The following is a 25900-nucleotide window of genomic DNA, read 5'->3' as shown; positions in this document are numbered from 1 at the left end:
CTAGACCTACTTAAATTAAATTGTGCCAATAACCTAAATAGAGTCCAATTCTATAGGTTCGGTCCAAAATTCCTCAAGTTCATGTAAATAAAGATATCACCCTTAATTCATTTAAGGAGATTTGAAGACTTTGATCAAGCACCATCAAGTTAGAGAGTGTACCTCCACAAACATACAAAATAAAAGAGATTATGTGATTTAATAAAATAATTTAAAAAAGCAATAACCAATACTTGTTTTGTTTTTATAAATGTCACTTGAGGTAAGGAGCACGAAGTTTTTTCCATAATCTCTCTATAACTTCCTCACTTTTTTTCCCCAAGTACAACATGTCCAGGAGTAGAGATTCAAGCCCCGACCTTTCGGTCGAAAATTTATGCCTTTAACTATATGAAAGCTCAAGTTAGCTTCTCCTCACTCTTTTAATTCCTACGTTTAGTTATAACACACATCAACATTCAACAGTAGACTATTAATGTCTTCACACTAACAAGTTTCTGCAGTACTTCTTCCCACAAACTGAAATTTGCAAGCGGTTTAGAAATAACCAAAAGAAAGGCAAAGTAGCACAAAAGTTTCTTCTTCTGAATCTGCATAAAGGAAACAAGTGGATGGAGCTGTAAACCTCATAATTTATTGAAACTGAGAAGCAGATTACAGATTATGGTTTGACACAACATAGCTGCAGTACACACCAGGACATCACAAAAGAAAAAGGCAACAAGCAAAGCACATACCATCATAAGCTTACATATTCTTAGCTATTCTGAATAAGAATATGAATTCTTACGCTTTACGGCACATGCCTCCCTCGCATACCCACCCTTCCTTTCCCTCCTTGGCTCCCTCCACGTCGCTTTTCAAAGCACATTTCGGGTGCAAGTCGAAGTCACACTCCTCACAATAAAAGGACCAACCATATCCCATCTCGTCACACGCATCGCAACCATATGCATTACGACGCGTCCGAACAAGTTCGTGTTCCTCATGTAGTTCATGTTTCAGTTTCTCAGGCCACCCCTTTGCCTCTTCTTCCAGCTGCTCCTCCAACTGCTTGAGACGTTCCTCTGTAAATGGATAGGCATCTGCCCCATGAGCTGTAATGAGGTTACGGGCATCTGTTGAGACTGTGCGACCGCTTTGGTTAATGGCTACAACTGCAGGAATGCCTTGGATTTTGAACCTGCGATTTAGGAACTTCTTCCTTTCATCCCCAAATGGCAAGGCTAACCATGGCATTCCCGCAAAGAATTCTTTAAACGAATCTTCGTCTCGATCGCTTGAAATGAAAATGACTTCAAACTCTTTGTCCTTTTGCTTAATTTCGTGGTATGCCTCTATTAGCTTAGGCAAGAATGCACGGCATGGAGGGCACCAGTGTGCGGAGAAATAGAGCAAAATGTTCTTGCCAACCAGTTCAGATACCGCGATCTGGCCAAACGAAAGGCAATCAAACATCAACATACCGAAGGAAACAACTAAATAGTACTACACAACACATTGTGGCTTAGCTCATAGATGATGCTAAGCAGCAGCAAGAAATTATACCTTTGCACCATGATTGTCAATAACAAAATCTTTTTCTCCCTGAACTAAAATGGACTCCAGAGTCTGTGACTCGAGCTTCGCCTTCTGAATCGCAGCAAGCTCTTCAAGTTTCTCTGAACTGAAAGGATAGGCATCAACACCATGTTCTTCAATGAGCTCTGCAGCGTTCGAGTTCAAAGTCTTCCCATCTTGCCCAATTATAACAAGAGTAGGTATAGTTCTAAGCTCAAAATAACGAATGAGTTTTTTACATTTCTCATCCTTTGATGGCAATGCCAGCCATGGCATTGTTTTGAATGCTTCTTTGAAGTCGTCATCTGCATCATCTAGAGAGATCAACACAATCTCAAAGTTCTCTCCCTTCTCTTTCAGTGTGTTGTAAGCATCAACCAAAATAGGCGTAAATTCATCACACGAGTTATGGCCGTAAACAGAGAAATACAGCCCAACCAGTTTCCCTTCAAGCTCAGATACAGGAATCTAGAGCACAAAATTATAGTTACCACGTCAATGCACTAAAAATGGAAGAGTCCCATAAATCATTGAAGAAATTATACCCGATTTCCATCATTTGAGATCAGGTAATTTCGCGAGGTCGAAACCAAGATGGAACTAATGGTTTGGTTCCTCTTAGCTTCCTTCTCTTCCTCCTTCAGAAGTTTGATCTGTTCAGCAGTAAAGGGATACGCATTAACCCCATGTTCACTGACCAGTCTCACTCCTTGATCAGTTGAAACCTTCCCGTTGGGATCGAGAACAACAAGATAAGGAATTCCCCTCACTTTGAAAAGTTCATTCAAGCGTTTCTTGGTGTCTGAATCAGAAAATGGAATGGCCAACCAGGGCATTTTGGAGAAGTAGTCCTTGAAAGATTCATCATCGTTGTCACCAGAAATGAAGATAACTTCAAAATCACCCTTGGATGCTAATTCCTCGTAAACCCCTGCAAAAATGGGAGTGAAACGGCGACAGGGAGGGCACCATGACGCCGAGAAATACAACCCTACATTCTTTCCGATTAAGAAACTGATCTTCACCTGTTGAAAACCCAAATTAGTGGCCGATAAGAGCACTTCACTCAATTTCCTTTCACAGATTCCCAAAACTCCCCATGAAAGTGCGAAACGGTATGCAATCCACTAAAATACGGAATTGAAGTTCCACGAGCCTGAACAGGACAACGAAAACGAAAAGATAGATACCTGATCGCCATTGTTGCGGATGAGAAAGTCTCTCCCATCGGAGGAAATCAAGGAATTCAGATCGTGCAAAGCATCAGAAGCCATAATCCTTGGAAATCCTTGCTCGTTGTTGGCCGGTTGTAGAAGCGAATTGGCGAGGGATGGATGAACAAAAATCAAAGAAATTGCCCATTAATATAGCAAAACCACAAGCTTAGCGAGCAAGTAAAATTAAAAAGATTTGACGCATTGACGAAGACTTTCAAGTCGATGAATGCAAAGTGGAATTTGATTACGGGTCCTCTGTAAAATCTTCGACTTTGTTGGTTTCCGTGGCCTTAGGTCGGTTGGATTTTTCTAGCTCAGAATTTTATCATTCAAATAATAATATTACTCCTTTGGTATATCCATTTGGACTAATTTTACGGGATAACTATTTTGGTGCTCGAAACACTGAGATTTGAACCGTAGATTTAGCCTTAACTTTTCTGGAGTAATGAGTTGTACTTATGATGATTACTTCTTCCATTTTTAATAAACAAATAATTTATTAAAATATTATTTTGGTGGTTGTACTTTTTAGCTTTTGTTTATTTTAGTACATTGTATTTTGAATTTTCAAAATGTCCGATTTGAACAATTCGTCTTGTTTGGGGAGAGAATACCCTGGACACGTGGAGGACCCCTATTGGTGCTCCACGATGACTCATGAGTCATGCCCAGCTCGGACGCCCGAGATCACCACCGCTAGCGTTGACAGATGCTAAGTATGAGGGCCGAGATGAACCTGGCCGAGGTCCGACCTACCGGGAAGCTCGGTGGGGGCCGATGTGAACTACTGTCAGCGGCGTGATTATCGGGTGTAACCGTCGGTCCCGAGATTACCGGGTGTAACCGACGGTCCCGAGATTACCGGGTGTAACCGTCGCGGGATTAGCGGAACTACCACCCATAAGTAGAGGACCTCACTCCGCGATCAGGTACGATGATTTCTGACCTCGAACTAAACTGGGAATCCGACCTATACTGACTTGATCGTCGGAGTGCTCACCTTTTTGTGCAGGTCCGCCCAAGTATTCAGATCGGTCCGGAGGCCGAGTTCGAGCTGCAATCTGAAATACACTGTTGTGCATATCCTTGCATAAACATTTGGCGCCGTCTGTGGGGAGGACAATCTAAGTCATCCCAATTCTTTTAAACCAACACGTGAGCGAACATGGTTCAACCAGCGAACTCGACCAATACGGCAGATCGAAGGACTCTAGCTGCCAGCGATGCCCACCAGAGGGAGGTCGGAGCAGCAGTGGTAGAGGGGCAAGGTCACGACGGCCTAGCAACAGAACCCCTCCGCAGGTCGGCACGAATCACCGCGCCTGTCCTACCACCTGCGCACCCAAGGACATCCAAGGCCACCCGTGGCCGAGGTGGGACCTCTAAGAGGGGCGCCCGGGGTCCAGCCCCGGCTCCACCAAGTGAGAACTTTGACGCGCTCCAGAGAGAAATGGAGGCAATGCGCACACAAATGCGGTCCATGGAGGAAATGTATAACGAGATGATACTAGCTGCAGGCGCAGGGTCCCGATCTAAAAATCGAATGACGCGCATTGACATACGCGAGCAAAGGGGTTCCCACATCGGCCCAGTCGAGGAGGAACATCCCGAAGACAACGAGAGCGAGGGACACACTCGCTAGAGAGGAGGCCTTCGTGAACACCTCAACAGAAAGAGAGGCTCATCTCTCCGAAAAGGACAGTCACCATCCCGCTCACACAGGAGCTCCAACCAGCAGGCTGAATCCTCTCACAACCCAGCAACTCCTGCAGCAGTGATTACAAGGGAGGAGTTCGACCAGCTGAGGGGCCAGCTCGACGCTCAGGTGGAGGCCTTAAAGGCCAAATGTGAGCCGAAAGAAGGTTTACTAAACGATGGCGACTTGGGAGAATCGCCCTTCACCTCGGACGTTTTGGAAGCACCGATCCCTCCGAAGTTCAAAGCTCTTACCGTGAAGCCTTATGATGGGTCGAAGGACCCCAAGGATTATGTTGAGGTCTTTGAAGGCCTCATGGATTTCCAAGCGGCATTAGACGCATTCAAATGCTGCGCCTTTCAGATCGCGCTTACTGGCAGCGCGCGATTGTGGTATCGGAGACTGCCAGCCAGGTCGATCTCGACCTACTCTCAGCTGAGAAGGGAGTTCCTCGCCCAGTTCTCTTCTCGGCATTATGACAAAAAGACAGCGACCCATCTCGCCACCATCAGACAGAAGGAGGGTGAGACGCTGCGAGAATATGTCACCAGATTCCAGGAGGAGCAATTGAAGGTCGCACACTGCTCCGATGACTCGGCCATGTGCTATTTTCTCACCGGTCTAGCCGACGAAGCCCTCACGGTGAAACTTGGAGAGGAGGCCCCGACCACCTTCACCGAGGTGCTTCAGAAGGCGAAGAAAGTCATCGATGGACAGGAGCTCCTCCGAACCAAAACCGGCCGACCAGAACGAAAGATCGGCCGGGGCAGAAGTGGAAAAGATATAGAAAAGGCAGATCCCAAGTCCAAGGACAAGGGATCCTTTTCGAGCGGCCGAGCTGAGTATCGAAGGGCGGAGAACGGACCAACCAGGAGCCGACCTTACGAACGCTTCACCCCGACCACGATTCCAATTTCCGAGATCCTAACGAACATCGAGGAATCTGGAATGGAAAAACTACTCAAGCGTCCTGAGAAGCTTCGGGGAGCCCCGGAGAGGCGCAGCAAGGACAAGTATTGCCGCTTCCATCGGGAGCACGGCCATAACACGTCGGACTGTTGGGAGTTGAAGCGCCAAATTGAGGATCTAATTCAAGATGGCTACTTCAAAAAATTTGTGGGAAGGCCTAGGACCAGCTCGGCAGAGAAAAAGGAAGAGCGGAAGCGTTCGAGGACGCCGCCCCGGCGCACTGACCGACCTGCGGTCATCAATACCATCTTCGGAGGGCCAAGCGGGGGTCAGTCCAGACACAAAAGAAAGGAGTTAGCTCGTGCAGCCAGGCGCGAGGTGTGCATCATCAGGGAACAGAGGCCAACCTGCCCAATCACCTTCAACAGTACAGACTTAGAGGAGGTGCACCTGCCCCACAATGATGCACTTGTGATCGCTCCCTTGATTGATCATGTGGTGGTCAGGAGGGTGCTGGTAAACGGAGGCGCATCTGCTAACATCATGTCCTTACCGACCTACCTCGCCCTGGGATGGACGAGGTCGCAATTGAAGAAAAGCCCGATACCGCTGGTTGGGTTCTCTGGAGAATCGGTCATCCCGGAGGGTTGCGTCGACTTGCCGGTCACGCTTGGGCAGGACCAAACTCAGGTCACCCAAATGGGCGAGTTCGTGGTGATTGACGGTAGATCGGCCTATAACGCCATCTTTGGGAGACCCATCATCCACTCATTTCGGGCCCTTCCTTCGACATTTCGTCAAGTTTTGAAGTATTCCACCCCCAATGGCGTGGGCACGGTCCGAGGAGAACAGACCGCTTCGAGGGAGTGCTATGCCTCCGCACTCAAAGGCTCATCGGTCTGCGCCCTTGAAACTCTCGCCAGTAGGGATGGGACGCTCGAGTTCGAAGCCGACCTGCCGAGGAGGGAGTTTGCCGCACCCACTGAGGGGCTCGAGCTTGTTCCTCTGCTTAGTCCCGAGAAGCAAGTAAGTATAGGAACCAAGCTGGGGGCCACCGATAGAGAGGAGCTAATCCACTTCCTCAGATCCAACTCGGATGTCTTTGCGTGGTCCCATGAGGACATGCCTGGCATTGACCCAAAAATTATGACGCATCGCCTCAACATAGATCCGTCATTCCGACCTGTAAAGCAAAAAAGAAGACCTATAAACAAAGAGCGGAGTGATGTAATTGTTGAGGAAGTTAGCAAACTTTTGAAAGCTAAGTACATAAGAGAAATTTCGTATCCCGAGTGGCTCTCCAATGTTGTATTAGTTAAAAAATCTAACGGAAAGTGGAGAATGTGCGTAGATTTTACGAACTTAAATAAGGCATGCCCGAAGGATTGCTTCCCACTGCCGAGGATTGATCAGCTCGTGGACGCCACAACCGGGCACGAACTGCTCACCTTCATGGACGCCTACTCTGGGTACAACCAAATCAAGATGCATGTCCCCGATCAAGATCATACCGCATTCATAGCCCCCTACTTCAAGAAGATTCAAGTACCTTAATTTGGAATTCTTGAAGTAGTGTTCGATTCACTTTACACCAGTACGGATCCGAAATTATCTTTTCTCCCACTCTTCCGAACTAACACCGTTTTCCGTTAAGTATTTATAACGTTACAACCCGAGTTTCACTTGATTTTCATAATTCAGAAGGCATAATTAAGCAGCTAGGACAAGGGATTTCGACTATCGCAAATCGACGAAGTAGATTGCTCTGTTTATTTTTGCTTTGCATTAGGTAATCCCTGCACCCGATACTAATTTCCTTCCTGCCTTTTAAGTTTTGTAGATGGCTAGGACCAAGTCTTTTGATGCTAGTTCTCATTGGCCTTCAACTTCTCAAACTATTTTAGAGACCCCTCAACTAAAAGTAGAAAATCCTATCGGCGCAAGCGAAGTGAGTCGCTGGAAATTAGTGGTGACTACTCTGACTATTCGTATTCAAATTGTCCTGAGGAGTTACTAGGGATACTTAGATATAATTATTCCATCCCGAACGATATTGAGTTGAGAATCCCTGCGGCGAGTGAAACCTCCATTAGGCTTCTACCAGCAAATGTTCGAATATGGCGTTAGGTTACCCTTACATCCTTTCGCCCAGTTCTTTCTTAATGCTGACAACCTAGCTCCTGCTCAATTAGCACCCAATGGGTGGGGTACATTGATGGATTTCTGGTACCTATGGTGGAGATTTTGTGCAGATAGAACCTGCACCTTGTCTGTTGAACAAATGTTTGTCATCCACACTATCAAAAAGTCTTCCAAAGCCCCTGGTCGATTCTATTTAAGTTGTTTTCCCGGAGTTGCGAAATTGGTTAACGGGTCAATAATGGAGAAAGACTTTTCTTCAATTGTGAACGGTTCCACCTCCATAAAGAACTGGAAACAAAGGTGGTTCTACGTTTTGGGGAACTGGTTAATGATGGCAGTGAATGGAGCCCCTTATTGTGAGGTTCCATGGAATTCGGTAGATTGAGTAAGTCTCTCTTTGAGGAGTTCTTCATTTTTCTGTAACTGGGGCGCTTATAACAACCAATTCCTCGTCTTTGCAGCCTTGATCGATCCTTCACCGGAGTTGACTAGTGACTAGGTCAGTTCTAGCCGGCTGTGCAGTCCTTTCGGCTAGGGATCGTTATAGTCCTGACCTCTTGTCAAATCGGAACTTGAGGAACTACGGACTCGCAACTGAACTCACTGAAGGTTGAACTCCCTTATCGTTTTCCTTTTTTGATTCTCATTGAATTTTTTACTAATCGAGTTTCAACTGTTGTGTATAAGAAATGAACCCTCGTCCATCCAGGTTTAATAGTAGTCATCGCCGTGAAGTCCCTTTGGGAAGAGGTTGAACTACTTCGATTGCGGGAGAAGAGATAGCCATAAATTCTTCTCCTTTGAATCAAAGGCATAGGTGCTTGCAATGTACAGCCCCAGTCTGCACCCACGATCAGGTCTGCGGAATTTGAACAACACCGTCCTCCTTTGTCGAAGCCATCCGCTCCGAAAAATACTCTCAAACGTAGACCTATTTCTCCCCTTGTCGAAATAGGGATGAACGAAGTTTCCATTGAACACTCCTTACAAGATGAAGGTGTGGAAGAACATCTTTTAAGGAGGAAAAGAACACGGCATGAAGACGATCTCATTGATTTGTCTTTCGCACAGCCTTTGCCCGAAGCACCCTCAAGCCTTCAAACATAACCTGCTCTCCCTACTACTCCCGAAGTCATTGTTCCGTCTTCTAGAGGCCACGGAGGAGTTGAATCTGAATTTGAAGCCCTAGGGGACAGTCTTGGGATATCTCTTCAAGAGCTTGACAAAGTCCAGTCTCATTCTCCTTTGGTCGACAACACAAAGTTTGTCGCTGGGCCATCCAACGCCAGGGATAGCTCTTTCGAAGTTTCTGGAACTCCTCCCATCTTTGTTGTTGAGGTTCCCCCTTTTCTGACCGATCTGGGTAGAGTAGACGTTTTGTCTCTTGCAGACAAGCTTTATTCCATTTTCTCTAGTGGTTCGGATAAACATATCCGTAACATCGATCCCTTATCGTCTAAAGAGGTTTTCTCCAAAGCTACCACATGCATTGCAAGAGTAACTTCTAATTTTTATTTCCTTTCACACTTTATTACCATGTTCATTTCTTGAGTTCCATTTTTCAATTTTAGGCCTTAGCTCTCTCATGTCGCGGAATGGCTTTCGTCGGAGAACTTTCCCATCGTGACACTGCTGGTCAAAAGAACAAAATCAAACTTGCGAAAGCCACAAGGAAGGCTAAAGAAAGAACAGAAAGCTTTAGTCAAAGAAAAAGAAGAAGTCAAGACTCTAAAGCTGGAGACCATCAACGTTCTCATCACGTTAGAGAAATGCATCATTGAAAACAACAGGTACAAAGTTGAACAGACAAAGTTGAAAGAAGAAATCCTTCGCTTGCAATCTGAAAACTCTGAGTTGAAGGCTGAAGCCAACCAGGTCGGTCCTCTTATTATTCAACTACGGGGCTAACTTGCTGAATTGAAGACTTCAATAGGAAGCATTCTAAACGCTGAGGTCGAAAATAGAAGGTTGATCGAGTCCGAACTCGCTGACCTGAAGAGCTCGACAGAGAAAGCTTTGAGTGTTGAGGTTAAAGAGAGAAAATTAGTTGAGGTCGAGCTCGTTGACATTAAGTCAAAACTTGGTCAAATTGAATTACATTTGGCCAACATTGAATCTAAATTCCACGAGTCTGAGAAAGTAGTCGCTGAATCCGTATCAAAACTTACTGATGCTGAATCCAGACTTGCCAACATTGAAGCCCGACTTGGAAATTTCGACCTTCTCTATGAAGTTATGTCCCAATTTCCTGATTTCAAAGAATTAGAAAGAGACTTGGAGTACAACGGTCTCAACTATGCGGTTGAATGGCTAAAAAACTTTGCTCAAGAAGCCGACTACGATCAGCTCGTTTCCATGTTTGATCGAGATTGTGAGTTTGCTATGAAAAAGACGTCCGACTAAACCTCTAGATCAGCCCCAGACAATGAGGTAAGCACTTTACCTTTGACCGACATGACTGTACTGGATCTTCAAGTCGGAACCGACATCGGGGTCATGGAGGTCGATGCCGTTCATAACTTAACGGCACCTACACAGGGTAGAACTAGAGGTTTATCCAAACTGGCAAATATCAATCTCGCATGAATTTTTACTGTTGTACGATTTCTCTTTTTTTATTTATTTTGTGATGTAACCGCCCTTAAATTTTGGCACGGTTTTCGTATCAAATCATATCTTCATATTAATTTCACTGTATCTTTAATTATTTCGACTGTGCAGTTGTCATCAATCATCCCTAGACGCCGTTTCATATTCGAGATTAATTCGACTGACGTTTCAAACCCAAAATCAATCGTTTATTTAAGGGCTTTCACTCTACTTGCTGCCTCACCTTATTCCTTAATCTTCCTACACCACGTATGAAGAGGTGAATGACCCCCTCATTTCTTTCATGGAGATGTCCTCTAACCATTCTGGAGATTCTTCTTCCTTTTCTTCTTCTCCATCCTCTACTCCGCTAAATCCTCCCAACCTTTCACCGGTCGTGGAGGGGGAACCCTCATCTAGTCGCTTTCCATACTATATTGCTCCTCCCTCATGATTTGAACTTCGGAGAGCCGAAGGAAACACTCTCAAACTGGGAAAGGAAGTCAATCAACTCGGAAACGAACTACGGGAGACAACAATCAAGTCTTTGAAGTTCGAATTCAAGTGTCAGACCTTGAAGGAAGAGAAGGAGAATTGGGAGGAAGAAAAACAGGCCATTGAAGAGGAGAGAGCCGTGCGATGGAGCGGTGAATCGCTTTCCTTGAGCGGCAACTTGCCATGGAGAAGAAACGAAAGCGTGGATAATCGTTTCTCTATACTCCTATTTTATTTTTTGTTCCCTCTGTGTAATTTCGGTAATCACCCCGAAATAACAAAATTAGAATATTTTGTTTAAATGGGAGACTTTTGTGTTTAATTCGCGTCGGGTTTGCACTTTGCTCTTTTTTTTAATACTCATGATACTCGTATGCTTTTAACGAATCAAATTCAGTCATGCAAGTGCAAAGCCGATCATATAACCAAATAACAAGTGTTTTACAACAACTCATTCACACGTGCAAAGTAAGTGTATATGATAGCCCCTAATTTGAGTAGGGTTTGTAGAATACTGAACTGAATTACAGACTTTATTGACAATACAATTTAAGGTGTTCGACATTCCATGGATGGGCGAGTTATTTCCCATTCAAATACATCAATTGATATGTTTCTGTTCGGACAATATTCTTGATCTTGTACGGTCCGGCCTAGTTTGGTTCTGAATCCCCAGTTTTTTGAAGAACTTTCTTTAACACAAGATCACCCGGTTTGAAGCATCGTTTCTTCACCCTGGCATTGTAATAGCTCATCATCCTGTTTTGATATTCAGCATTTCTTAACTGTGAAACGTTTCTTCGTTCTTCAAGGAGATCTAAATTCAAACATAATGCTTCTAAGTTATGTGCTTCATCAAAGGGTCGTTCAATTCGTTCTGATGGAAAGCCGATCTCTACTGGAATCACTGCTTCCGAACCAAAAGCTAATGCATAGGGTGTTTGGTTCGTTGAGCCCCTGGGAGTAGTCCGATAAGACCATAACACACCTGGGAGCTCTTCGACCAATTCACCATTCAATTCTTCCAATTTCATTTTTAATCCTCGTTTCAGAATTTTATTAACTACTTCTACCTACCCGTTGGCTTGCTGATGGGCAGGCGAAGAGGTAATATGTTTTATTCCAAGATTTGCACAGAAACTATTGAACTTCTCATTGTCAAACTGCTTCCCATTATTCGTGATTATAACATGCGAAATTTCGAACCAGCTAATTATATTCCGCCAAACAAAGTTCTTCACTTTTGCTTCCTTAATGGTAGCTAAAGGCTCCGCTTCAGCCCATTTATTGAAGTAGTCCGCAGCAACAACAACGAACCTCACCTAGCCTTTTCCGGTAGGAGTGGGCAAATAAGATCAATCCCCCACTGGGCAAATGGCCACGGACTGGAGATTGGCGTCAAGTTCTCAGGTGGTTGTCTGATTAAGTCGGCATATCTTTGACATTTATCACATTTTCTTATGAATATCTTCGTATCTTTACTGATACTCGGCCAATAGTATCCTTGTCAAATGATCTTCGACATCAGAGTTCGAGCCCTAGTATGATCACCACAAATTCCGTCATGTACTTCTCGAAGTACACATTCTGCTTCATTTGGTGCGACACATTTCAATAAAGGCAGAGAATATCTTCGCTTGTACAATACTCCACCTTGGAGGAGGTAATGAGCCGCTTATCTACGTAATTTTTTCACTTCATTTCTATCTTCAGGTTGAATTCCTTGAAGGAACTCAATTATCAGACTCATCCAAGAACGAGGTCGTATCGCGACGCATTGTTCTGCTTCGTTAACTGATGGCGAGCTTAGCACTTCGACTAGTACTGTGCAGGCAATATCGTTCTTATATGCAGAATTCAACCTTGCCAAAGCATCTACGTTTGAGTTTTCTGATCGGGGGACTTGACGGATCATAAAATCTTTGAACTTTGCCAAACATTCTTTTGCTTTCCGCAAATACCTAGCCATTCTTCCATCTTTTGCCTTGAATTCTTCCATTATTTGGTTGACTATAAGTTGAGAGTCACTGAGAATCAAAAGACACTCAGCGCCCATGCTCTGTGCCATCTGAAGTTCAGCTAATAACGCTTCGTACTCAGCTTCATTATTTGATGTCCTAAAATTAAATCGTATTGCATACTCAAAACGTGTTCCTTTCGGTGACTGAAGGAGAATTTCTGCTCCACACCCCTTTTCATTGGAAGAACCGTCCACATACAAAGTCCATTGCTGTTTAGAATTTTTCCCGAATTGACTGGGTGTCAATTTAGCCACAAAATCGGCGGCTATCTGTCTTTTTAAAGACACTTGAGGTTCAAAGCTAATGTCGTACTCACTGAGTTCTAAACACCCACTTCATTAATCTTCCCGATGTTTCAGGCTTGTGAAAAACTTGTCGGAAAGGGAAATCAGTCAGAACGATGATTTTATGCGCTTGAAAATACGGCCGCAATCGTCGAGCCGATGTAACCAGGGCTAACGCCAATTTTTCAATATCTTGCCTCTACACTGGTCATAAACTTACTCATATAGTATACTGGATTATGTGTTCTTCCGTCATCGCGAATCAGAACCGAACTAACTGTAATCTCTTAGACATCCAGATACAAATATAAGCAATCGTCATGCTCTCGTTTCGAGAGTAAGGGTGCCAAACTCATATATTCTTTTAATTTGACAAACGCTTGTTCACATTCATCTGTCCAATCAAATTTCCCTTTAGTCCGAAGAATTTTGAAGAATGGGAGACATTTTTCAGTAGATCGAGAAACAAACTGATTTAATGCTGCGATTCTTTCATTTAAACATTGAAGTTGTTTCAAGTTTCTGGGAGATTCCATTCCAAAATCGCTTTGATTTTGTCCGGATTAGCTTCAATTCCTCATCGATTAACCATAAACCCGAGAAACTTCCCCGAAGACACCCGGAACACACACTTGGTCGGGTTGAGTTTCATTTTGTAGAATCTTAATACACTGAAAGCTTCTATAAGGTCGACCACGTGTTGTTCAGCTGTAACGCTTTTTACCAATATATCATAAACATAAACTTCCATGTTTCGGCCTATCTGTTTGCTGAACATCATATGTATTAATCGTTGATATGTGGCACCCGCATTTTTAAGGCTAAAGGGCATCACCTTATAGCAGTAAAACCTTTGATCTATTACACACGCAGTATGTTCTTGATCGGGCACATACATTCTTATTTGATTGTAGTCCGAGTACGCATCCATAAAAGTTAACAACTCATGCCCGGTTGTGGCATCGACGAGCTGGTCAACCTAGGAAGAGGAAAGCTGTCTTTTGGGTACGTCTTATTAAGGTTCGTGAAGTCGACACAAATTCTCCACTTCCCATTCGCTTTTTTCACCATTACTACATTAGAAAGCCACGCGGGATAATAAACTTCTTTAATGAATTCAGCTTTGAGGAGTTTGTTAACTTCCTCGAAAATTACAGCACTATGAGTAGCGTCCACAGGTCGGCGCTTCTGCTTAACGGGTTTATATCCCGAATTAATATTTAACCTATGGACTATTACACTTGGGTCTATCTCTGGCATGTCCTCATGGGACCATGCAAATACATCAGAGTTGAGTTGCAGGAAATTGACAAGCTCTCCTTTCACTGGGTGCCGCAACCCCATCCGAATATTGACGGTCTTATCTATAGATCCGAGTTGTACCTCTTCAAGCTCTTGTTTCGAGGCTCCCCATTCAGAGTCTTCAGAGGTTCCTTCGTCTGAATCTACCCCGCTTGACGGACTTTCAAGGACTACCGCGCAAGATCGAGTGCCTTTCAGTACGGTTGCGTAACACTCCCTTGAAGCTTTTTGCTCTCCCTTCACGATACCCACACCATCGGTTGTTGGATACTTTAGCATTTGTGTGGTAAGTTGAGGGCACAACTTGTAGTTCGTGGATATAAGGACGCCCAAGTATTGCATTATATGTCGATGCGCCATCTACCACGACGTCGGTCACCTTCCGAACTTCATCGTTTCCCTTGCCAATGGTGACTGGAAGGTCGGTACAACCCTCGGCTACAACAGATTCACCAGAGGAACCGACTAGGGGCGTCGGACATCGCTTCAATTGAGATTTCTCCCAACCTAGAGCTAATTGAGGTCGAGAGAAAGAGTATGTTGGTGGAAGCTTCTCAATCTATAAGAACTCTTCAGACCTGCACATTATCAATTATTGGTGAGATAACCAATGCGTCATTGTGCGGCAGATGAATTCCTTCCAAATCGGCCGAAGAAAAAGTTATTGCAGCCATCGGCCAAACATATGAAGTGTTGACTTCATGTTGGGTTTCAAGAATGAGGGCCTTCCTTTTATTGCTTGAATGACCCCCATTTGGACCACCGAAGATGGTGGTGATTACCATGGGCCTTTTTCCCGTCTGCTTCTCTCCTTTTTGGTGAGGGCGATTTATTTGTATCATCGTGGTTCGAACGGTCATACTTCCTCTTTTGAGCAAGCGTCTTTCTTCCCCACATACTTTTTAAAATGACCCCGCCGAATCAGCTTCTCAATCTGATCTTTCAGGTCATAACATTGCGAAGTGTCATGACCATGATCTCTATAAAACCTGCAATATTTATTTTTGTTTCTTTTGTCTGGGCTTGACTTCATCTTGTTCGACTTATCCAACATCGTGTGTCGGTCGCTGTTTTCAATATTGGCCAGAATTTTTTAGAGCGGAACATGAAGAGGTGTATAATGGTCGAACTCCCTCAAACGTCGATCATGAACTCGTACTGTTCGCTCTTGTCGCTGGCGGTTGTCACGAGTTGACCTCTTCTGCTCAAGCTCGCGGCTTGAATGACTCTTTTTCGACTGTGAGCTCTGCCCTCGAGCCTGGGCATGCTTGGATGTAACTGTTTGGTGCTGCAGATGTTTCTCTCGAAGCACATATTCCGCGTGCATGTATTGACGTGCCCGTTGGATGGCGTCGCTGTAGGTCTGAGCTAGCTGCAAGGCATAAGATTGAATTAGGTCCGGGTTATTTATAGCCGACATAAATGTCATTCTAGCTACATCATCTGAGTAGCTTGGAACTTGATTTTTCGACCATAAATCTTGCAACAAACTTGCGCAGCGACTTATCATCTGTCTGATGATTAGTGAGAAGATGGGTATCAGGTTTTTTCTTGTCGTGCTGTGCAGAAAATTGATTAATGAAAATCTTTCTCAACTATCTCCAGGATCCGATGGACTGGGGTTTCAGCTGACGGTACCAGGATCGAGCTTGGCCCTTCAAGGTAACAGAAAAAGCTCTGCATTTCATTTTGTCCCCTACTATGCTTAATTCCATCAAACCTTCATATAACTCGATGTGGTCTATCGGGTCAGCGGATCCATCATACAACTTCATATCCGACTTCTTCATTATTGGTGGAAGGGGGTATGCCATTATGGGGGCTGTGAAATGGGGGATCCTCCCGTTCACCCAGCTCCACTTAGTGAGTATTGTCCGCCTTGCAACTCTGCCTTAAGATTTCAAAGTAGTTCTGAAGCTTGCTAATCACCTTCTTCATCGAATCTTGCACCTCTGGTATGTCCACTATTGCTTGATATGTTGATGTTGTCGCAGTCGCTACGGCGTGCAGCCATTGATTTGTGTTCGAGTTGACTCCCCCAGTAGCTGGGATAGACCCCAAGTTCAGCGTAACTGGAGTTTGTTGGCCCGGTTGCTGAGGCATATGGCGCTCATTCAACATCTGACAAAAGGTCGGGCGCTTCTATTGTAATGTGCACCCGCAGTCCTGCCCTCGGATCGAGTGTTGTTGTTCGCCTCCACCCAAATTCAGACTCTCGTGCACTTACACGAGGAACAAGGGATTCGCCAGTTTGCTCGTGTACATCAATCTCTCAGACCCTGACCGATGGTCTCGGAGCGTCCCCCGTTGGTACTTCAGGAATTTGACTATGACGCAAGGCCGCAGTCAATTCCGCTATCTCCACCCTCAGGTGAGCGACTCCTCCTAGTTCAGAACGGACTTCATTAAGCTCTGCATGCAACCCCACTAACTCTTGGCCCATCTGTCGGGTTGTACTTGAGGTACTAGGTCGAGTGACATTTCTTCTCGCTCCGCCGCGCCACATCAAAGGTGGTCTTCCCCATCCACGGGTTGGGGTGCGCACTGTATTCTGAGTCCAGCTGCTCGTAAATGATCGCTGAGACATTTCATCGTCCGCCATTGCTGCGCTGGTTTGGAACAAGGCTATTTGTTGATTTGCAATATTCGGAGAAAGCTTACGTTTCCCACAGACGACGCCAATTGTTCTTACCGAAAAATTTCCAATAGTCACAATAGATCCTCGAGAACACTCTAGAATAAAAGAACCTGCAAAAACAAGTTAGCACTCCAACGACCTTGTCAATTTTTGTGCCAAATAAATAATGAGAATTCAAGTTAATCAGTTTTTGCATACTTAACTTCTTCATTTCAATTGGTATTTATAGGGGATGGGAAAAGTAGTTCCAATTCCACAAAAGTAGGGAGATGCGCACTTAGTGGAGGGAGCAGTTAGTTAGCATGCCACGTGAGTAGTGAGCAAAACCGTCCAACTGGTCGCCTAGTTCGGCTTTGGTCCAAACTGGTACCCTTCACAAGTTGCCTCCACCAGGTATTTATTTCCTTGTAATTAATTTAGAGTGGCGACGTCTCTTAAAACTTGAAGGCCAAACATTTACTATCAATAATATAGTAATAAATTAAATTAAAATTTATTATTATTGTAACTTAAAAAAGACTAACACAATAATATATTTGTAATTAGCTAAAAAGGAAAAAGAGGTATATTAGTAATGGTTACATATCCGATTCTGATTCCAGATAGTTTTAGTAAAAGGAATTCTGATTACGACTACAGAAAATTTCTAGTAAACAATATCAATGAAATAAAATTACAGTTCCGATTGATTTCATTATAATTGATTTTCATTACGATTGATTTCCATTACAATTACGGATAAATAAACGTGGCCTTAATTTGTAAAAACTCATACCAGCCAAATAAGAAAAGTTCATAGAACTTATAGTAAATAAATAAAAATAAATAAAACGTAACACCACCAAAAATCACAAGTTCTGTCTAACTCCCTAGTTTAATGCAGCTCGTGATATTACAATTACAAATAAGTGATAATTGCATCCATTTACTTCCAAAATAACCGCAAAAGTTCTCAACTTAAAAAAGCCGATGTGCTAAAGCTGTTGAGTTGGTTAATAATGTTAGAATCCATATAAATGAATTAAATTTACCCAATCCATCAGCTTAAGTTTTGGGTTAAGTGTTGGTTTGTTCATTCTTAAGAAATAACAAGATCAACCTCTGCGGTTGAAAAAAAGAAGAAAAAGAGGATTTTTTTTTTTTAACGGGGAACCAGAGCTTTGCTTCCTTATACCCATGCACCCGCTCCAAGGTTTGGACTTGAGAGACATCAACGATTTTTTGTATTAAGCGTCATTGGAAGGTTCGAACTTAAGACCTCTAAGCCAGTATGATTAAGAGACCTCAAGTCCTTGCCAGTCGGACTGTCCCAAATTTAGATTGCATCCTGTGATTCTCCAAGACTCTAGCAAGGCTCGTTGCACAGTGGATGTAGGCAACCGCTGAACCACTTAAATATTGTGTGTTTGATTCCAACTTCTTTACTGTGGGTTTTCATCTCCTTTATTGCATGTGTTTTGATCCCTGCAATTTTGCAAATAAGTGAGAGAAAAAAGAAAGTTTGACAGTAAGCCTGTGGAAGATTAAGAGTGTGTTTGGAAATGATAGTATAATGAGTGATTTTGAAAAAAGAGATTTAAGTATAATTGATTTTTCAAAATTGCCGTCCAAGCGATACATTAAAACTCAATTCAAAGTTATTTTAAACTTTCCTAAAATCCACTTCTTAATTTGTCAAACATGATCAATGAAAAAGGGAGTCATTTTGATAATGACAAAAATAATTTTGATCATGTTAAAATCATGAAAAGGGAGAAATTGCAAATATTGTATGTAAAGAAAGATTTTCCAAACAAGATCTTTCTCATGGAAAGGCTCTTTACTTCCAGAATGAACTCCTCAAAGTCTTTAGATGACAGACAATCTTGATGAATTCAAGAAATTAACACTGAATTCACGTTGGCAGGAAACGAGCAGTGGAAGTGAAGCAACGATCTTGATAAAGTCACTGACTGAAACTTATAAAGATGTAAAAGCGGCCATGAAATATGAGAGAGAAACTATTAGTGTTGTGATAACAGCCCTTGCACGGCGAAACTTTTTTCTTTCTTAACCAGAAACAAATTTTTCATTGATGTATGAGAAGAAGCTAAAACTAAAAATAATGGAAGTATAGAATCTTTGTATTCAAGAGGCAGAAAGTATTTCAAGAACAAATTCAGCAACACAAAAAAAAAAAAGTTCTTCAAAAACAAATTACTCAGAAGGTGCTGTGCTTGACTCGAGATGTACCTACCATATGACCTCTTCAAAAGAGTGGTTCTTTCATTACAAATCATGGGAAGGAGGGTCAGTATTCACTGGGAACAATCATGGCTGTAAAGTCATGAAAATTGGCTCAGTTTTGTTTAAACTCCAAGACAATAGAGAGATCTTGCTGAATGAAGCGAGGCATGTTCCAGAACTTATAAATCTAATCTTATTAGGAATGCTTGATGACCAAGGTTGCACCTATCTTCTATATACTCAAGGATGTAGTTCTACTGGACCGTGCTCTAATCTTACGAACTGGAAAATTGAATAAATTGAGCTGTGGCATAGAAGACTCTCTTATATCAGTGAAAGATGACTTCAAGAGTTGCTAAAACGACACATCAAGACACGATAACTCATTCTCATCAAGAGACTTCGATTTTGTGAACACTATTTTTTGAGAGATAGAGAGGTTGAAATTTACAAAAGGAGAGCATACAACCACAGTCATCCTTAATTACATACACACTGACCTCTGGAGACCGTCAAGAACTCCTTGGAGTGGATCCAGATATTTCTTATCTTTAATTCGAATAAACCATCACTTAACTCAAAAGCTTAAGCTGATGGATTGGGTAAATTTAACTCATAGATGAATATCTCAACACTTTCGCTACACTTTGATACCAACTTAAGGATGAATAAACCACCACTCAACCCAAAAGCTTAAGCAGATGGGTTGAGTAAATTTAATTCATATATATGGATTTCTCAATATTAATGGATAATTTTTCTGAAAGACTTAGACTTTCTACTTAAGTCTAAAGATCAAACCTTGAGTGTGGAAGGCCAAAGTAGAAAACCAAACTAATTGGAATATTAAATAGCTTAGAACCAATAACGGGCTGAAATTTCTATCAAATCAATTCAATGACTATTGCACTGAAAATCTGATAACTAGACACAAAACAGTAGCTTATACTCCACAGCAGAAAGAATGAATAGGACCATGATGAAAAGGGTGATGTATGCTATCTGAGGCTAATCTCTCCAACAATTTTGGCTACTTGCATTATAATAGAAGCCCATGCACCTCAATTGATCTTAAAAATCGAGAGGAAAAGTGGTATAGTTTTCCTCCAATCTGTCCAACTTGAAAACCTTTGGGTGCATTTGGTATGTTCATGTAAAAGTAAAACAAGGGAAGCTAGATCCTAGAGCCATAAAGTGTATGTTTCTTGACTGCCCTGAGGGAACAAAAGGCTACAAACTATGGAGTTTCAGAACAAATCAGATTATTGTGAGTAGAGATGTTATTTGTAGAGAATTTGATTTTGACATAAACATAGAGGACAAAGAACAAATTGAAAAGAATCTAAAAAGGGAACCAACATTAGTTCTAAGGTGGACGTACATGAAAGAAAAAAGGCTGATACTTCTATCTTTAAAAGAAACTGGAACCATATGAGAAGAAAATACGAAAACTGAATCACAAGAACCTCCTATAGAAATGCAAATTGATGACCTATCCAACTACACTTTAACAAGAGATAGCAGAGAAGACAACTAAGGCCTCCAGCAAGGTAAGTGCGCGCTGATCTTATAGCTTATGCACTCGATTTAGTAGATGATACAAATGAAGAAGAGCCAAAGACACATACGAAGAAGCAATCAACTGACATGAAAAGTCTCACTGGATTAAAGCCATGGATAATGAAATTGATTCTTTGCATAAAAACAAAACTTGGAAACTATTTATTCTACCCCCAAAGCCAAGACAGTGCCTTGCAAATGGATGCTCAAGAAGAAATTGGTAGGGGCAGATAAAAGAGGAATCAAATACAAGCCTAGATTAGTAGTCAAGAGTTTCACACAAAAGGAAATAATTGATTATATTGAAATTTTCTCTCCAGTTGTGAAACACACAACCAATCAGAGTACTACTAACTATTGTAGCTTGTTAGAAATTGGGGATTACAACAAATGGATGTAAAACGGCTTTCATTAATGGAAATCTAGAAGAAACTATATTCATGACACAACCAGGGAAGGACTGGTGTGCAAATTAAACAAGTCCCTATACAATTTAAAACAATCTTCAAGGTGTTGGCATAGGAGATTTGACAAGTATATTACCAAAATCAAGTACAAATAAGCATGTATGGCCCCCGTGTTTACTTAAACGAAGTTGGTGGCTGTGAAATAATCTATGTTCCACTATATGTAGATGAGATGCTTCTTGCAGGCACAAGCATGACTGAGTTAACAAAAACAAAACAACGTATTAGCAATGAATTCGATATGAAAGATCTAGTGCAGCAAAAGGAATTTTGGGAATGGAAATCACTAGAAACAGGCCAAGAGGGGAGCTATACATTTGTCAAAGTGATTACACCAAGAAGATTTTTGAAAGATTTTTTATTTTATATGAAACGAGTATTTCATTGATGGTATGAAATATACAAAAGGCCACAAGGGCAGTTACAAAAACGTCTTCCAATTGATGATAAGGTCGTTAAGGGTTTTGAAAGACAATAACATATTTAATTCTAAACCAGTTTTCACACCTTTAGTAAACACTTTAAGATCTCAGCGACTCACATAAAGACCCTCAAGGCAGAAAATTGATGGAAAAGGTCCCTTGTTCAAAAGCAACAGCCAGCCTAATGGATCTAATGATTTGTACCAGATCGGATTTAGGTCATTGCTGAAGTTTAATAGGCAGATATATTGAAAACCAATTGTAGAGACTAAGGTCGGAGAAAATCCAATGTGTTGTATTCTCATTATTAAAGTCTATATATATAGACAAATATACAAGGTCGACCTAATCCTATAAGGAGAAGGTAAATGATAAATTAATATTAATACAAGAATATAAAATATACTAATATATACTCTAACACCAGTGTTTTCGAGGCGCAAAGCGTACCGCAAGGCGACGAATCCTTTGATCGTCTTGAGGCGAGAGGCGATACAAAGACGACGCCCGATTGAAGCGAGGCGCACCTTAATAAATAAGTAAAAATTATATATATAGTGCATAAATTACCTTAAAAAAATCAATACCAAAATAGTAAATGTCAACAAGATGCATAAAACAACCAAATTCTATAAGTTTAGTTCCAAATAAAGACAAGCAACATCAAGAAATTCTAGAGTCTGAAATAGAACAAAAAGTAAATATAAGTAATCAAAGATCATCATCCTCATCTAAATTTAAATTCTCTTCATCTTGGACGTCCTGACAATCTTCCTTTTCCAATTCTTCTTCTTCGGTGTCATCATCATCATCACTAACCACCACTTGCACTGATTTTCGAACTCTTGAAGTTGTGGGAGCGGGAGTAGCAGGCGACTTTCCTTTAGATCTTGCATATGTTCTAGTTTGCCTTATGGGCTCTCTAACACCACTGGCCTCGGCTACATCTCCCCATGTGAGGTCGTCATCATCAAAGACCAACTAATTTTCTTCTTGACCATCTTCTTCTTCGAGTGTTCCAATCAACCATTCATTACTTTCATCAATATGATCCAAAGTAATGGGATCAAGTTGGTCTTGTAGAGTGTAGCGCTCTTTTAAGTGTTTGGTTATATTTTATATAAACCAAGTCATTAAGACGCTTTTGCTCTAACATATTCCTCTTATTGGAATGAATCTATAAAATTATTAACGAATGTAGACTATAGAGTCAAAAGTGGATTTTTCAATCTTCAATTAGCAATGGAAAAACCAAATTATTCTCACTTACGTGTTAAAAAACACTCCAATTGCGCTCACAGTCAGAAGCGCTGCACGTTAGACTAAGGACTCTCATGGCTAACTTTCGTAAAATCAAAGCATTAACATCATAAAGAGACCACCATGTAGCTTTACATATATTAAACAAATGATTTAGAATTTTAGTAGTTCAAACTTAAATATGTCTATTAAAAATTTAAAACTAAAAGTAATAAATAATGTCATTACTTGGTGTTTTAACACCCCTCGTCCTTATTGCTACATTACTCGAAAACATGCCTTTTGCTTCATTGTACAATTCTAATTCGATTGAACATTGAACTTGATCATCGATAAATGGTATTAATCGTTCTATAACTTTGATCAGACCATCCATAACCTCAGGATCTTGCATAATTCTCTCTTTTTTTGTCATAGAAAAGAGATGGATTCAAATAATATCCGGCTGCATGTAAAGGCCGATGAAGTTGGCAATCCCACTTTTGATCAACAATCTCCCAAATCGGTCTATACTTCGCCTCATTTCCATTAAACCACTCTTAATAGCCTCATTTGCCCTATCCATAGCTTCGTAAATATAACCCATAGCTGGTTTATCACCATCTACTAGCCTCAACACACGAACTAAAGGGCCCGATGCATTCAAAGTATACACAACTGAATTCCAAAAAGATGGCATCATAACGATTTCAGCTGCTCTCTTCCCCTTTGGATCCTTCGCCCATTTAGAGGTGGTCCATTTTTCAGAAATAAACATCTTCCTCAAATTGGCTTTATTTTAGTGAATACTGGCTAGGGGTAAAAATGAAGTTGTGAAGTGAGTCACTGTTGGTCTTACCAATTCATGTTGGTTAGTAAATTCTCTCATCATATTTAGCACGTACAAGTGATTGTAAATAAAACCACTAAGTGCCACAGCCTTCCTAAGACACATTTTCACCTACTCAATCTTTCCAATATCCTCCAAATTTAAATCTAGACAATGAGCAGCGCATGGTGTCCAATATAGATGAGGTCGCTTGGCTTCTAAAAGTTTTCCAGCTAGGACATAGTTTGAGGCATTATCCGTCAACTTGGACAACATTTTCTTCTCCAATCTTCTCCACCATGCCATCTAAGAGTTGAAAAATCTTTTCTCCAGTTTTGAAGCATGAAGATGCATCGATGGATTCCATAAACAACATTCCAACAGATGAATGAACTAAAAAGTTGATTAATGTCCTATCCCTCCTATCAGTCCACCCATCTGACATCAGCGAACAACCATTTCTCTTCCATTCTACCTCATGATCGCCCATCAGATTTTTTGTGTACTGTACTTCTTTTTTCAAGTACGTTACTCGAGCTTCATGATAAGAAGGAGGTATCAAACTAGGGCCAAATTACCCCACAGCTTCTAGCATCACTTCAAAACATCTCAAGCGAATAGTATTTAGAGGAATACATGCTTGATATATCCAACGCATGATGAATTGTACTGTAGCATCTCTCCCCTCTTTATCATATTTTTCAGTAATAGTTGATTGTTTCAACCTCTTCAATCGATTTCTATCATCGACAACTTTTCCAAGATGTTGATAAACAAATTTATCTATTGGCCCCTTTGGTCGCGGTGGTTTCAATACTGATGGATTATAAGAGTTACTACTTCCTCCTCCACTTCCACTTCCACTCCCTCTCCCTCTCCCTCTCCCACCTATACTACTCACATTATCACCTGTGTTTATTCTTGTTCGCTTGTTCATTGGGGTTGATGTTGATCCACTACCACTACCACCAACTACTTCCATCTCATCTTCATCATCTTCTTTAATCAAAGTTAAATCTTCATACGTTGGAAGGGCATTACTCTCTACACTTCTTACAAAAATTTTTGTTCTTGTTTGATACTCCTTCAATTCTTCTCTCACATTAGTTGGGCATTTCAAACATGCCTTTACATTTCGATTTTCCCCAACCAAATGGTTTGTTGCTCGGCAAACTCCTTCTTCTTGGAAAATTCAAACTAGAAGGTTGCTTAAAGATGAGGAAGCTGAGGAATTTATTGATTTATTGGCTGTTTTAAATTCCTACATCCCAAACAGTTCGAAGGATAGTCGTTTCTGGTCTTTGGAAGCTTCTGGCTCCTTTCAGTGGCATCTCTTTGCAAATCTTCTTCGTCATCCCTTTTGCCACCCGATCTTTATAAGGCTATTTGGAAAACAAAGAGCCCGAAGAAAGTTGGGTTTTTTGTTTGGATCATCATTAATGGAAGATTGAATACAGATGAAGTTCTTCAAAGAAAGCTCTCGGTCTTTTGTCTACAGCCATCAATATGTATGTTATGTCAAGAAAGCGTGGAGAATCTGATCCATATTTTCTTCCGATGTCCTTACGCATTGCACTGTTGGTTCTTGTTATTTAAAGAATTCAATCTCTCTTGGGTTTTCAGCAACATAGCAGTGGATAATATCCTTCAATTACTCCTAGGCCCAATTCTATCTTTTCAAAGTAGCTTGTTGTGGTCAAATGGTGTCAAAGCCCCGCTCTACGAGCTTTGGTATGAAAGAAATCTCAGAATTTTCAAGGATCGTCGTAAATCTCCACTGGATCATTTCAGTTTGGCTAAATTCAAATCCTCACAGTGGAGCTCTTTATCACCTTTGTTCAAAAACTTTTCTCCCTCACTTATTTGTTTCAATTGGGGAGCTTTTACCTTATCTCTTAATGCTTAAGCTTATCTTGTTCTTTTCCATTTACTTGTAATTTTCTTTTATTTTCACTCATTCGAGAGTTTGTATCTTTGAACATTGTCATTCCTTTTCATTAATTCAATGAGAAGTTTGTTTCTTGTTAAAAAAAAAAAACTCCACCTTTGGTAATTTTTCCACAAAACATGCATTTGCACGTGTTTGCATCTTTCGGATCATCCAATACGATGTATTGCCAACTGGATGCTTGTGTTTGTTTCCACCTTTTTCCATCCTAATATAATTCAAATTTGGAAGATAAAAAAAAATGTTAAGGAAAGACTAAATAGTCATTGTGAAGTGTGAAGAAAGCCAAAGATTTAGAAAACTTTTGTGTGAAATAAAAGAGAGGAAACGAAAAGGAGTAAATGAGATATAAG

The 25900-nt window shown here is 41.5% G+C and overlaps 2 protein-coding genes across 2 annotated transcripts; both read right to left on the bottom strand.

Moving 5' to 3' along the window:
- Positions 1-612: 612 nt before the first annotated feature.
- LOC111012111 (putative nucleoredoxin 1) lies at positions 613-2943 on the bottom strand. The gene is made up of 4 exons (XM_022286153.2): positions 2751-2943; positions 2106-2585; positions 1549-2028; positions 613-1431 (listed from the first exon to the last, which is right to left on the bottom strand). The coding sequence occupies exons 1-4, from the start codon at positions 2832-2834 to the stop codon at positions 787-789; spliced, it is 1689 nt and encodes a 562-aa protein (XP_022141845.1). The 5' UTR covers positions 2835-2943; the 3' UTR covers positions 613-786.
- An 8321-nt stretch (positions 2944-11264) lies between these two features.
- Positions 11265-11645, bottom strand: LOC148208294 (uncharacterized). The gene has a single exon (XM_088120174.1). It carries the CDS (start codon positions 11643-11645, stop codon positions 11265-11267), a length of 381 nt encoding a protein of 126 aa, XP_087976300.1.
- Positions 11646-25900: the final 14255 nt, after the last annotated feature.

Source organism: Momordica charantia (genome assembly GCF_013281855.1).
Source record: "Momordica charantia cultivar OHB3-1 chromosome 11 unlocalized genomic scaffold, Mcharantia_2.0 BLBB01000011.1, whole genome shotgun sequence".
In the NCBI taxonomy this organism is placed as follows: Eukaryota; Viridiplantae; Streptophyta; class Magnoliopsida; order Cucurbitales; family Cucurbitaceae; genus Momordica; species Momordica charantia.
This window is presented reverse-complemented; position numbering and strand designations above follow the sequence as displayed.

Coding starts and splice junctions, on each gene's coding strand:
- LOC148208294 (XM_088120174.1), bottom strand. CDS start 11,645: ATGAAATTGGAAGAATTGAATGGTGAATTGGTCGAAGAGCTCCCAGGT.
- LOC111012111 (XM_022286153.2), bottom strand. CDS start 2,834: ATGGCTTCTGATGCTTTGCACGATCTGAATTCCTTGATTTCCTCCGAT. Junction 2,029..2,105: donor TCTCAAATGATGGAAATCGG/GTATAATTTCTT, acceptor TTTGTGCTCTAG/ATTCCTGTATCTGAGCTTGA. Junction 1,432..1,548: donor TTGACAATCATGGTGCAAAG/GTATAATTTCTT, acceptor TCGTTTGGCCAG/ATCGCGGTATCTGAACTGGT.